This window comes from Zalophus californianus, chromosome 1, assembly GCF_009762305.2.
Source record: "Zalophus californianus isolate mZalCal1 chromosome 1, mZalCal1.pri.v2, whole genome shotgun sequence".
NCBI classification, from domain to species: Eukaryota; Metazoa; Chordata; class Mammalia; order Carnivora; family Otariidae; genus Zalophus; species Zalophus californianus.
The window spans coordinates 4,536,725-4,550,459 of record NC_045595.1 but is presented as its reverse complement, the minus strand read 5'-3'; the positions used below and the strand labels follow the sequence as shown (position 1 = coordinate 4,550,459).

General features: G+C 63.4%; 1 protein-coding gene across 1 annotated transcript in view; it reads left to right on the top strand.

The window, feature by feature from the left end:
• The window catches only part of MLLT1 (MLLT1 super elongation complex subunit), a 65,910-nt gene extending 55,128 nt beyond the window's left edge, over positions 1 to 10,782 (top strand). The window contains 6 exon segments of the mRNA XM_027585398.2: positions 2,825 to 2,912; positions 4,777 to 4,885; positions 7,076 to 7,175; positions 7,512 to 7,583; positions 7,814 to 7,885; positions 8,048 to 10,782. Coding sequence (XP_027441199.2) covers positions 2,825 to 2,912; positions 4,777 to 4,885; positions 7,076 to 7,175; positions 7,512 to 7,583; positions 7,814 to 7,885; positions 8,048 to 8,176 — 570 coding nt within the window. The 3' untranslated portion in view covers positions 8,177 to 10,782.
• Positions 10,783 to 13,735: the final 2,953 nt, after the last annotated feature.

Below are 13,735 nucleotides of genomic sequence, written 5' to 3'. Positions count from 1 at the left end.
CCGACCTGCACGCGGGGAGAGCTGGAGCCCCCTCTCTGGAGCCCCCTCCCCTGGAGCGCCCCCTGAGCTGCACATGGTGCCCTGCCGCAGGTGCCCACGCTGCCGTCCTGGTGTGGCCATCGTGAGCCCCTGGCAGGCCGTGTGGGACAGTGGGGATGGTGGGGGTGGCTGCTCCGCGCGGGCTGGCTGCACATCCGGTGTCTGTGGCCTTGGGCACTATGTCCCGGGCTGGAGTTGCTCGAGGAAGCCTGGGGGTTTCTCCTGGCTGAAGAAGCGCGTCCCATGTCCCGAGAGACCTCCGAACGACAAGGCTTAGCCACTTGAGGTCCATGCACGTGTGAGAGCCAAACTGCCCACAGGATGCCGGACGGTGACTTGCGGACATTTGCCAACCCTGGGACCTCAGTGAGGTGCAGAGATCTGTGGTGGAGGCGGGATAGCCTTCCAGGCACAGGCGTCCCCGGCCGTCGGCCCTGGAGGCTGCGTGAGGCACCAGCGTCCGAAAGCCCTGTGTGCGGACCCCCAGTCGCCTCTCTCCGTAGCCCTCAGAGGTGGCTGCGTGGCTCCTTGTCTGAGTCCCTGGGCCGAGCTCCCCAGCTGCTCCGGTGGCTTTTCTGTAGTCTCTTTGGCCCCTGGGGTTCCTGAGCCAGTGGCTCCCATCCGGTCACGGTCCAGGTGGCCTTCTGCCCTCCTTCTGGATGTCCCATGTGGCCTGAGCACCGGGATGCTTTGGCTGCACTTACAGTGAGGCCCTGTGCACTTTCTGACCCACACCTCCTCTAGGCTCTTTGGGCTGAAGCCACTTCCAGGTTCCCTTCCCCCGCCCTTTGGATTGGGGGATTCAAGCCCTCCTGAGAAGCACGTCAGGGACGACGCCAGTGCTGGCCTGTTCTGACACAGGGCCCAGGCCGGTCCCTGGGGGGCTCCCCACGTCCAGAGTCTGCTGACCTGAGTCTCCTGACCAGGCACGGCCGCCATCTCTGGCCTAGTGCTCGGCCCCTGCCGCCCATGCCCCCGGCCCAGTCCTATCCGAGTTTTGTGCCCCCCCCGAGGTCAGTGGCACAGTTGGCCTCGACCTCGGTGTGCTAGCATCTGGTACAGACACGCATTTAGCAAAAACCAGCAGAGTCGCTCTTTTATAGATAGGGAAACTGAGGCTTAAAACCAGAGGCGCTGGTGAGAAAGCCAGGGTCAGAACCCAGCACCCCTGCACCAGAATAAGAACTTCAGGATCTGCATGCCGGAGGGCCCACGGGGCTCTAGGCGCATCGTTGGGGGTTGTGGGTGCCGCTGGTCTGTGTGGCACCTCTTCAGTGGTCGGTGTTTGATGGCAGTCTAGGCGGGGTTTCCCAGTGAGGGCTCCCCAGGGAACATCACTGGCCAATGTGAAGGTGGGTGAGTAGGGGGCGTCAGCAGGGGTGTGTACATTGGGAAGGCCTGGAGTGGTTCCGATAGGCTGTGATAACCCGTAGACAAGAAACTTCTTTAACTCATCAGGCATCTGTTCCTGGGCAGCCTGGATCACTCTGTGGGTCTATGGAGTGAGGAAGGACTTGGGCCTTCCTGGGGCCCCTTCCGTGGGCTGGGGGCTGCCCTTGGTCCACAGACCATCTAGAGGGGCTAGCCTGTCCCCCACAGCAGGTCAGGGGCTCTTTTCCTGGGGTCTTCTCTCATGCGGCACCTGCTGGGACTGAGCAGGTGCTGTGGGGTGCCTCTGCCAGTCCCCTGGCCCCCTCCCTCCTTGTGACGGTGGGGTGGGGGTGGGGTGCCTGGTCCCAGGTGCTGAAGCTGTCAGTCCCTTCAGAGGGTCCCCTGAGGCGAGAGAGGGCTGGACAGGCCCTGTCCCGAGATTAGGCTTGCTGAGTCCCTTGCACGTTGGGGGCACTCTGGGCCAAGGCCGACCTTCTGAGCTGCCCGCTCTGCTCCTCTGCCCTTTGCAGCCTGTGCCCCAGGCCCACGGCTTACTGTGCTGCCCCTTTGGAGTAGCTTATTGGCAGAAACCAAGGGCTCAGGAACAGATGCCACCTCTGTTCTGCCAGAGGCCCCTGCCACGTGCGTGTGTCCCCCTGTGGCAGGTGCAACCCGCAGGTATCTTAACCACCCTCCTCCCCCCATCCCATGGTCTCGTCTTCTATTTTGGCTTTTACTGCCCCCTGGTGGCTGAGTTTGGGGTGGCTGGCTGCAGGAAGAGGAAGGAGGAGGGGCTGTGACTGGCTGTGGCATGACGGGCCAGGCTCCAGTCCACCGTGTCCTCACCTGCCTGTCATGTGCACACATGCTCATCATGACCTCAGGCACCCAGTGGGTGATAGCACATGGCAGGAAGACAGCTTTGGGTCGTCCCTCAGCCTCGGGATGGGCTGTGAAGAAACGAGGGGCAGGACGAGAAGCTGGGTCTCTGCACCCACCTTTCCTGTCCAGACCCTTCAGCTGTTCCCTACAGCACCACTGCCCACACCAGCCGATGCATGCCGTCACCAGAGGAGGGCAGGACCCATAAGCAGATGAGCAGCCGCAGAGGCGCTGTCCTGCCCAGGAGGTTGGACGGACTGGACATGTAGTCTGCAGCTTGTCCTGGAACTGCTAGGAATTTCAAGTCCCTTCGTTGCATTTTGAATGGGGACCCAGAGCTTGTGTGAGCCTTAGGCCAGGGGTGCTGGGGTCTGGTGCCTTTGTGACCCTTTGAACCGGGATCTGGGTGGAGACCGACCAGGTGTTCCTGCGGCCAGAGGGCATGTACTGCCCGCTCCTTCCCTCTGGACTGAGAGAGTTTTCTTGTTTTCTTTCCCCCTGCCCTGCCCATCCGCACTGCCCCGGGCTGAAGTCTGCCCAGTCAAGCCCATCCAACTCCAGCTCCAGCTCTGACTCCAGTTCAGATTCGGACTTCGAGCCTTCCCAGAACCACAGTCAAGGTGCGTGGTGCAAAGGGGGGGAGGGGGGAAGGGGACGGGGCCTCGGCGCACCGGGAGTGTTCTTGTGCACCGGCAGCCCCTGGCTGCCTGGAGCCAGTGAGGCAGGGGGCGGTCTGGGCTCCAACCAAAGGGCGTCATGACGGTTTTCTCCACATGATTGACCTGCATGGGGGCTCACTCCCTGCCTGAGCGTCCGCACACTCCGAGGCTGAACGCTGCTGCTGCTGTCTTTTATAAAAGTTCATGGACAGCTAACCTGGGGCGGGTGATGGGGAAGGCCCTGGATGACAGGAAGAGTGGGGAGCCCGGCCCTGGAATTCCCAGACCAGGCCCCCGGAGATGCGCGTCCAGAGGTCGGTGGAGGCTCAGGGAGCGTGTACTAAAGGGGAGCGTGTACTAAAGGGCGAGACAGAAGCAGGTCGCCCGACCAGCAGCCGGCATGCGAAGTGCTGCTCTCTCTGGGGCTTTTTCATCTTTGGTGTCAGTGCCCTGGGCCCCCAGCTGTGCCTGTCTGCGCCTCTGGGGCTCTGGAGAGGGGCCCCTTTCTTCTTTGGGCCCAACTCCTGAGCCGACACCCTCCTTGCCGGCGCCCCCGCCCCCAGCAGATAGAGGCTTCATTTCCTCCGCCTGCCCCCCACCCTCGCCTCACCCCCGCCCTAGTCCTCACCCCCATCCTCACCCCCTTCCCCACCAACCCCGTACCCGTCCTCCCCGCCACCCCAGCCTAGCTCTCGTGGGATGGGGCAGGAAATGCTCTGCTCTTGCTGCATGTTTGCCTGGCTCTCAGGCTCAGAGCCCCGCAGGCTGCGGTTCTGTCTTTTCCCTGCATCCCTGTTGGGGAGGTTGGAGGGGGGAGAAGGCAGAAGGCCCACTTGGCTGCCCCAGAGCAGGGAGGGCCTTCCTCAGGTGCAGATGGGCCTGGGGGCCCCGGCCCGCAGGGTGCTGATGTGAGGGGGCAGCAAACCGGAAGCATCTCTTCTGGTGGATTGGGACAAGATTGTCCTGCCCCCACAGCCTAGAATCTTGTTTGTTTGAAGGGTTGGGGAGCGCTGGGGACTGGAGCATGTGCAGGGGGGTGGGGGGAGGGTCTGGCCTGGAATTCAGACAGCAGTCGCTGAGGGGAATGGGGGATGGGAGGCTCAGAGCCCGCACGCTCTCCAAGGGTTCTTATCTACGGGGAAGGGAGGGGGGACCTGCCCAAGCAGGATCACGTGACCAAGGTAATTGAGGGCTTTGTGTCCCTCTGTTGCCTTGGTAACAGGAATATAAACCAAGATGCCGTCTGTAGGGGACTGGAACCGCGAGCCTCTGGAGAGAGGAGAGGACAGTTGGCCCAGAGCAGCGGAGGGGGTTGCTGAGGGGCTGGGCAGGCCGGAGTAGGGGCGCAGGCTGCCTGGGAGGGTTCTGTAGCCCCCAGGTCTAGCTGCCTCGCGCTCCCTGGCCAGGGCTGGCTTGCCGTGGCTCCAGGCAGAGGCTGTGCTCCCTGCACCCAGAGCAGAGGAGGGCTGCCCCACCGGCCCGGGCAATGGAGGGGCCCTGCAGTCCTGCAGCAGGCCAGGGGCCAGAGGCCTGCGAGCAGGGCCAGGGGCCAGAGGCCTGTGCGCAGGGCCAGGAAGGTAGGGGGCGGGGGAGCCAGGGGGGGTCCCTCAGGAAGGGGGTGACCGCGGGGGCATTTCTTAGAGGCGGGTGGCAGACCTCACCCTGGCCGGAGGGACCTCCGAGGCAGGTTTGCATGGCTGTGTTTTTGGGGTGATGGTTTCAGGAAGCTCCATGTGGCCCTGGGTGTGCAGGGGGATCTGTAGGGTCCAGGCAGAGCCCTGATCTTCCGTCTCTCCCCTCCCCCGCCCCTCGCTGCCCTCTCCAGGACCCCTGCGCTCCATGGTGGAGGACCTGCAGTCTGAGGAGTCCGATGAGGACGACTCTTCATCAGGCGAGGAGGCCTCTGGCAAGACGAATGCTGGGAGGGACTCCAGGTGCCTGGGCCGGTGGGACGCGAGCTGGGCGGGCGTGGGAGCCGCTCCGGGGCGGCTCTGCCTGCCTCTGCTGTGGTTGGGGGGCTTCGGGGAGGCCGGGCCAGGAGGGGAATGTCGATGGAACAGCCCAGGTGCACCTGGGGGCTGCGTGCTCTCAGCTTCCTGAAGCCGAGGTGCTCTTGGCGGCCAGCCGGCCGGCCGGGAAGTGCAGTCACCATCGGAGAAACGAGTGAAGCAGGGCCCGGCAGCCCCGGGGCCAGTCCTGGTCCAGGGTATATGGGGGCCGGGGGGCGAGGAGGAGGGCTTGTCCCTCTGCTTTGGGGCCAGGGGGCCGCTTTCCCCTCCCCCCCCATGGGTGGCATAGGGTGAGGACGGACTGAGAGCTCTCCTGGGACCCGCAGACACCCCAGCATGGGGAGCTGCTGTGGCTGCCCACCGGCCTGGGGAAGGTGACGTCTGTCCTTTCCTCAGGGCAGGGTGAGCTGAAGCTCCTTGTTGGGGCACCCCAGACCCTTGGAGTGAGCCCAGCTCGAGGATGGCTGTGTGTGGTCAGCCTCCAGCCCAGAGCAGAAGCCGGCCTCGGTGCCAGGCCGGCAGATCAGGCCGAGCCCGGAGTCGGTGGCCCTGTCTTGATGGTGCTCCTCCTCCCTGTGAGGCCAAGACCTTGGGACCTCAGCAGCTCCGCTTTAGGAGAGGCTGGGCACTGGGTCTGCACCCCCAGGCTTGGGAAGGCCTAACGGGTGTTTGCGGTGGGGCCGTGTTAGTCGTGGTGGTTACCTCGCTGTCCTGAGAGAGGCTTTCGGTGGCTCTTGCATTTGCCAGCACGCTCCCGGTAAGGGCGGAAGTGACAGACGGCAGTGTCCCCTGCTCCGCCGGGTGCGATGCTTTCAGTGTGCGGTGTGGGGTGTGATGTGCCCTGGGAGCGGGCAGCTGGGAGCACTCACACATGGGGCTCCCGTTCCTGAGCGGCTCCTCGAGCAGCCTGGGGACCAGATGTGCGTAAGCGCCTTTAGTGACCTTTTGCAGGGGCAGACGTGGAAGGTGGGGCTTCCTGGGGCACCAGGAAAGGGGCCGTGCTGGCCCCATGGCTGCTTGGGAGGAGCTGGCAGAAGCCCACCTTGTCCTGTCTGCTTTGTGGGGAGTGGCTGCCTGGTGGGCCCGCAGACGCGGGGGAAGAGAAGGGTGCGCTGGTCTCCAGGGCCGCGCCGGGGTCTGGCTGACGCCATGTGCTCCCTGGGCAGCAAGGAGACCGCCCGCCTGCCTGTCCCCCCTGGTGACCCGCAGCTGTGGGAGGTGGGGAGAGAGCAACTTCTGGGCCCCGAAGACAGCAGGGCCCTGGGGACAGGTGCTGCTTGTGGGAGAAACCCCCCCTGAGGGCAGGACAGCACGGATCCCAGGGGAGTGAGACCAGAGCGCCCGGGGCTGAGCTTCTGGCCACCGCGTGTCCTGGTACTTCTCGCACTGATTCTGTGGCACGGCCTGTTGCAGGCCAGAGGAGAGAGTGGCCGGCGGACCGACAGCGCAGTAGATGTGTTGTACGCCACAGCGGTGGGGGCTGCTCCTGACTAGGTCAAGCCTAAGGGACTGGGGGTCCTGGACAGAGACTCTCTGCCCAGGGGTGCTGTGTGTGGCTGGCCCACGGATGGGCTCCCTCCACACCTGTTTGCTGGGCCTTGAGAGAGCGGAGAATGCTAAAGGCAGCGGCCCGCATGTTTTGTGCAGAGAGGAGGGAGAGACGTGGCTCTAGGTTCACGTGTTGGCCACTCTGAAGCCTGAGTCGCCGCGCCCTTCCCTCTGAGACAGCCTGCACACTTGTCGGTGGGTCAGGGCGCCCCCTGCCCCAGAGGGAAGCCTGCTGTAGAGCGCGGCAGCTCCACCTGCTCTGCCACCAGCCGCACAGCCGAGCTCAGGAGCGAGATCGGCAGAGCGCCCGCTGGGTTGTGTTCCGGCCCAGGAGCCCTGCACCGGGGGCCCCCCCACGCCTCCCAGGGTGCTGGCCTGCTGCCTGGGGCTCCGAGCTGTGAACGCAGAGCTGCCTAGAACTGAGGGAGGTTGGTCTCCTGGGGCCTGGGGGAGCGCAGAACCCAGAATGTTGGGCGTACGCGTGGCCTGCGGGGCAGGAGCCAAGTGCACAGGTCCCCGGGACGGCGGACGGCTGAGGCCTGACATGGTGCCGTGTCCCGTGTTCAGGTTGAGCTTCAGTGACAGTGAGAGTGACAACAGCGCCGACTCCTGCCTGCCCAGCCGGGAGCCCCCTCCCTCCAAGAAACCACCCCCGCCCAACAGCAAGGTATGCAGGGGCGGGGGTGGGGAGGCCTCCCCGCTCAGGAGGAGGAGGGGAGGGGGGCCCTCTTGGGTGATCATGTCCTGGACGCAGGGTTGAGGGATGGGCTTTGGCCTGGTCCTGGGCTGTAGTTCTCCAGAGGTTTGAGGCTGAGGGTGGGGGCTGAGAGGGGCTTGGTCCCCCCAGGCCCCAGACAGATAGCTGCTGGCCAGGATGGGCCGCCCTCGGAGCAGGCGGGTGCCAGAGCTCTGGGCAGTGGCCCTGGGGAGGTGGGAGGGCCTCCTGCGGGCAGGGGGAGGGGAGGAAGGGGGGAGCTCAGAGCCGACCCCATTTGCCCTGCAGGCATCAGGCCGGAGGAGCCCGGAGCCCTGCAGCAAGCCCGAGAAGATCCTCAAGAGGGGCACCTACGACAAGGTGGTGGGCTTGGACCGGGCAGGTGGGGTGGCCCGGGGGATCCCAGAGCTGGACACGCTCCTCCCAGCGGGTGCCCCGTCCCAGCCTAGCCCAGGCGAGCGTCCGGCCTGCCTTCTCTCCAGGGCCCTGAGCCAAGATGGGTGGGCCCACGGACAGGGTGAGGTTGAGCAGTTGGGAGGGGCTGAGGCCACCCGCTGAGCACCTGCCTCCCCACCCCCCCCAACCCCCAGGCCTACACGGATGAGCTGGTAGAGCTGCACCGGAGGCTGATGGCCCTGCGGGAGCGCAACGTGCTGCAACAGGTACGTACGGGTTCGGGCAGGGGGTGCCCCCAGGCATGCATCTCCAAGGAGCCCTCCTTCCCCCTCTTCCTCCCTCCTCCCCTCCCCCTCAGAGCCTGCTGGGGTGAGGGCCACCCCAGACCAGCCTCCTGTTCCCTGAAGCCACCTGCTACCACCTTCTAGATCGTCAACCTGATTGAGGAGACCGGCCATTTCAACGTCACCAACACCACCTTCGACTTCGATCTCTTCTCCCTGGACGAGACCACCGTGCGTAAGCTGCAGAGCTACCTGGAGGCCGTGGCCACATGACCCTGGGCCGGGTGCCGGGCCCACTTCGCTGGGGCCCCAGGAGGCCACATCCGGGCCCCGCCTCCCTCCTTCTCTCTCGACTCACCTGCCCGCAGCACTGCCTTAGTGACCGCCCTGTCCTCGGCCCGCACGGCCAGCTGCACTTTCCTCGCCGGCTCCCGGCCCGCCCTCCCCACCACCTTAGCGGGAGCCCTGAGGCTGAGGGGAGGGGGGGCAGGCCAGCGCCACTGCTCCCCAATACTCAGGGGCCGTCCCCTGGGCCCCCCTTGGAAAGCAGCTGGTGTTGAAGGCAGCACCAGGCCTCACTTCAGAAGGGGAGGAAAGGTGGCCGGCAGCGGGGGCCTGGTTTCACTGCCTGGGCCTCTCTGAGCAGCCAGGACACTGCCTCCGGCCTTCCCAAACGGTTCACAGCCCCCCCCCCCCCGCCCCCCCTCCCCCGTGCCCCAGGACCGCAGAGGGCCACAGCCCCTCCGCGGGCTCTCACTGTGCTGGGCCTCCGTCTGTATAGTTCTCTCTAGTGTACGTGTGTATGCACTGTAGGTACCAGAGCGGCTTCCGGGTGTGCGTTCCCGTGGCAGCGGTGCACGTGGGGGGTGGGGGGTGCGTAAGGCGGGACTTGTAGGTTAAGATGTTTCCACTGGTCTGGTCGTGGGGCTGGAGGCCGAGCCGGAGCAGCACCGGCCGCTCTCCGGGCGAGGGGAGGAGTCGCCCCTCCGCGGTTCCCAGGATGTCTCGTCCTCCCGGGGCGCAGAGGGCCCCGCCCAGGGCCAGCGAACACTACGATGGGGCAGCAGGTCCGCGGGCGCCTGGGGGCCTCCGCGCGCTTGGCGCCTGGTCAGACTGGCGGCCACCTCCAGGAGCCGACCCCCGGGCCTCCACCAGCCGCAGGCCCTGATGTGTGTCGTTCCCCGCCCCCCCCCCCCCCCCCCCGGCCCCACGGCTCGTTCTCTTCCTCCTTCCGTAGGACCCTCTTCCCCCCTCTGTCGTTGGAGTCTTCGAACTTTGAAAAAAATGAGCTTTTGCCAAATAAGACGGGATAGTTTGTGGAGTTTTTTGAGGAGCATCAGGACTCAGAGCCAGCCCCTCAGGCCAGGGCCCAGCCAGAGGCAGGCCCTTCTGGGCTCACGTGTCTCTGATTTGGGCCTGGCCCTCCCACCCTGCGAGTCACGCCAGTCCAGAGACCCAGCTCCTCGCATGCCTGAGACTCTCCAAGGGCCGAGCCGGCTCTTCCTCTTAGCCAGGATGTCCTCATGGCGCCGGCCCACCTCGGGTGGGGCTCCTGGGGGCTGGGGCCCTGCTTGCTCAGCCTCCATTCCCCCAGACCTCGACTCGAGGCTCCCCCTGGCCTCCCCACCCCAACTTTTGCCCTGAATGAGATGTGGGGCAAAGGACCGGGGTGGGGCCCGGAGGTGGGCTCCCCCTCTCCCCCCAGTCCACTGCCAGAGGGTCTCTCCTCCCCCCAGTTCCCGAGGTCCGATGCGGGGAGTGCCAAGCTCCCCTTCCCTGTGGTTCGTCTGTCAGGCAGACCCTAAACACTCCCGGGGGAGCTCTGCCTCCAAGACTCCCCCAGACTTCAGCCTCCCTGGTGAAATCCCCAGAACTCGCTGGGAAGGCCTGAGAACTTTTCAGAGGAAACCGCCATGACTCCTCGCCATCTGCTCTGATTCTCTCCTGACCCCACTACCTTGAGGTATTAGGAAGAGGGCAGGCCTGTGTGGCAGGCTCCGTGCCGTCACTGTCCCCTTCCCCAGGCAGGCCAACAATACTCCAAAGTGGGGCACCTTTCTTCTCTGGAAACTCTAAGACATTGGACAGAAGGAACTGGCCTGATGTGGGCTACGCGGCCGCTGCCCAGCCCTCTGTGCACAGAGGCTGCTGGGGGCCATGCCAGGAGCCTGAGCTGGCCTTTCCCCTTTGGGGGCATCTCCTGGGAAGGGCCATAGGCCCTCCCGAGCTCCACATGGTGACTTGGGCAGCGCTCAGCTCTGGAGCCGGGCCGTGCCCGGGAAGCAGCTGGAGGAAGGCCAGGGTTTGGCCCACCCTCAGTGGCAAGAGTGGCCCCTCCTGCTGTTTCTGGGGCCTTCGGAAGCACCAACCCATTTCTCAGTTACCTCCTCTGGCCAGAAGGCCCCAGTGCTGGCCCCCTGATCACCTGATGGACGCGCCAGGCAACCAGGGCCCTGACCGCAGCATTGCCAGCTGCTCCCCCGCCCTCCCCCCAGCTGCCCGGCGGCTGGGGGACGCCTCCACAGGAAGGGGCCAGCACTTTGTGATTGCCGCGTGTTTAGTGTTAAGCCCCCTGCCCCCAGTGCAAATCCCTGTGTTTTGCTATCTCCTGAACAAAATGTAAACCGACACCTGAAAGCAAAAGGTATCGAATACCTTTTTTACCCATAAGGGTTTTTACAAAAAATGTGTCTCGACTAGGAACTAGGACACTCATCGGCCCGAGACCAACTCCTGGATAAAAGGAATAAAGGAGAATTGTGTTTGTAATAAGTTACAGGATTGTTTCTGTCCTGGATTTTAAACTTTTTGTTAAATTGTGAAATTATGGAGGAGTTTTATAGAAAAAAAAAAGTGAAATAAAGTCAGATGGGAAAGCAGATCTGTGTGTAGAGCCCCTGCTTGGCTCCTCCTGGGACAGCCGGGAAGTGGGGGTGGGCGTCAAGCCTGGGCGGGGCGAGTGCGGACGGGGGAGCGTGAGCAGGGCTGGCATCCTGGGGGAGCACAGACGGCACCACCGGAAATCCAAGAGAGGAGCAATGCTGGAAAATGTGATCGCAGGTCCTGTTTTTGATGGTGTGTTCTTTCCTTGGAAGCAGGCGGCAAGGTTGGGGTTGAAAAACAAGCCTGACTTCACAAGATGGGAGAAGGGGTGGGTAGGAGGGCAGGGGGGATGTGGGGGGATGGGTCGGGAGGGGAGGGGAGGGGGCTGGGGCATGGGAGGTTGATAGAGGGCAAGATCCGTAGAGAAAGGGTGGTGAAAGGCTTCCTTTGCTGAGAGCTGGGTGGCCTGCCTGCTGGTTTGTCCGCGGTGGGCTCAGCTCTGGACTCCAGGAGGCCGAGACCGAGTCCGTTGCAGGCCCCGTGTAGGCAGCCCTGCCCACCCTGCGAGGGTTCCATTGCAGGCGAGTGCCCCGCGCCGCAGGCTGGGGCCCGGCCACTCTGCCCACAGCCGCCGCAAGGGAGCCGGCTGGCCACCCTGGGCCCGTGCCTTTCTTCTCGGCCTAGGCAAAATTCCCACTTCCAACATCAAGGTGCCCCTGCCCTGTCTTTCCTACCAGGGAAAGATTCTGCAAGTCCTCTGGGGCAGTTTGTGATCTGAGTTCCTGGAGGAGGGGCAGAGAGAGAGAGGGTCCAGCAGGCTTCGCAGGGTTCGCAGAGCCCCACCACGCAGTGAAGACTGACTCCCCGGGGGCTGAGGATGCAGCAGGGCGAAGGAGCGTCCCGCGGCCTCTTCCCAAGCCCTGGACGGCGAGGGTGCTGCCGCCAGAGTCCCCGCAGGGCAGGCGGAGCGGCCCGGGAGAGTCGCCTGCCTGTGGGGCGGCACGTAGGCACATTTCTGAGGCTCAAGCCCGGGCACGTGCTCCCGCAGTTGCTTACGTATGTTTGCCCCTGGTGGCGCCCTCCACCTCCCCGCGGTCCACCTGGGATCCCTGGCCTTCAGCCTGAGGAATTCTCATTAGCAGCAGGGAATTCTGTTCCTGCAAAAAAAAAAAAAAAAAAAAAAGGATGTCTCTGTGTCATCCTTCGGGCGTAAGGGCGCTTCCACTGGGAGCCGAGCTGTGGGTGGGCAGCTGCGTTCCTCCACGCTCTGCCGTGGCTCCGTGGCCCGCTGCCTCCCGCCGTTTCTGGGGAGAAGTCAGCCCTCCAGTCTCTTGCCTCTTGGAGGCTTTGGTCTCTGGTGCCTTTAAAATTTCCTTTTTGTCCTTTAGTTGAAAGCAGTCGCATAAGTTAGTTTTGGTGATTTGTTTGTTTCATCGATAGGACGACTCTGTCCCTTTCAAACGCGTTTGCCTTGAGTATTTCCAAATCTAGTATTTCAAATTTGTATTTTCATGGTGCAGGCTCAAGATGAGCCTGCAGGTTCCAAGGGCACGTGATCCCCGTTCCTGCTTCTTTTCCGTGTCCACTTTCTTACGCGTCCCTCGGGAGCCATCACCTGCTCACGACCACGACAAGCGCTCCCTCACAAATGGTGGCGCCCCTGCACACCTTTTCCTCAACGTGTCTGAGAGCTCAGTCCAAGTCCTTAGGCTGCGTTAAGTGCACCTTAACTCACACCACTAGTCCTGCGGGCAGGCTGGGGACCGTTCTCCCCTGGTCCTCTCCCTGCACGCGTGCAGGGGTGCGACCGGGTCTCCGGGGGCACCAGCGCGGGCCCGCCCGCCCCTGTCTTGGGCTGGGGCTCCTCGGCGTCGGCCTGCCTGTGCACACGCGCGTGTTTCTCGGATCTCCCCGTGGAGCATGAGATGTGGCTCTTGTACGTTCTACACCCCACTTGCCTTTCCGTGCTGGGCACGGTCGGCGTCCCTCACCACGCGGAAGCCTTATGTCTTCATCCAGCTTCTCCCTCGGTGGCTGCCGGGTGCTTATTCCCGGTCGAGGCTGATACAAGGTTTGCAAGTTCTCTCAAGGCGGCTTTCCAGCAGTGTAACGCTGTCCCCCCCTTTCCTTCCCTCGCTTGCTTGCTTTCTCACCTCTCGGTTTTGTTCCGTCCGGAGTTCATCCTGCCGGGAGCCAGGGCCTCTTGTTTCCGCAGTAGCCACCGTCATGGCCATGGGCTAACCCGTGCTGCCTGCGCTTACCTGAAAGGCCCCTCCGATCCTGCATCCTTGTCTGTGTGCAGGGCTCCTCTCCTCTGCACATCTATTATTTACGCCCCATCACTGAGCTTTTCATTACCGCGGCTTTGTCATTTCTTTATTACTAGTAGGACTAGTCCCCCTTCATTATTGTTCCCTACTTAGAACTTCCCCCCAGATACGCCTGCATGTTTGCTTTCCGACCTAAGCTGGTCAGCCGGAGTTCTAGAACGTTTTCTTTATCTCGTCGTCCTGAAGTTTCCTGTTAACATTTTGGTTTTGGAAATTTTTATTTTCCAAAAAGATGTGTCCTTGCTGGCGCTGGGTGGGTCCCCAGAGAATCCTGGTGGCCATTCCCTCCGGGTGGCTGCAGACAGCGGTGGGGGGGGGGGACCGTTCCTGCACCGTCTCTCCAGAGGGTGGGGAGCCTGTGCAGCCGCCCCTCACCTTTGTCACGCTAAGAGTGTGTATAGTTTTCAAAGTGAAGAAACCTATGAGGTTTATCACATCTGGTTTCGACTTTTCCAGAGCCTTCAGTAGGAAACTCCTCACTGGCCTCCCGGCCTCAGCATGACCGACACTCCGTGGCCAGGCACCTCTCCAGGAAGCTCCCTGGCCTCCACCCGCCACGTGTCACTAGCACCCGCCTGCCCAGTGGGGACAACCAAAAAATGTCCCCAGATATTGCCACGTGTGTCCTGGGGGCGCAGGACCACCCTGGGTAAGAACCACCGCTTTAGTGAGACGAATT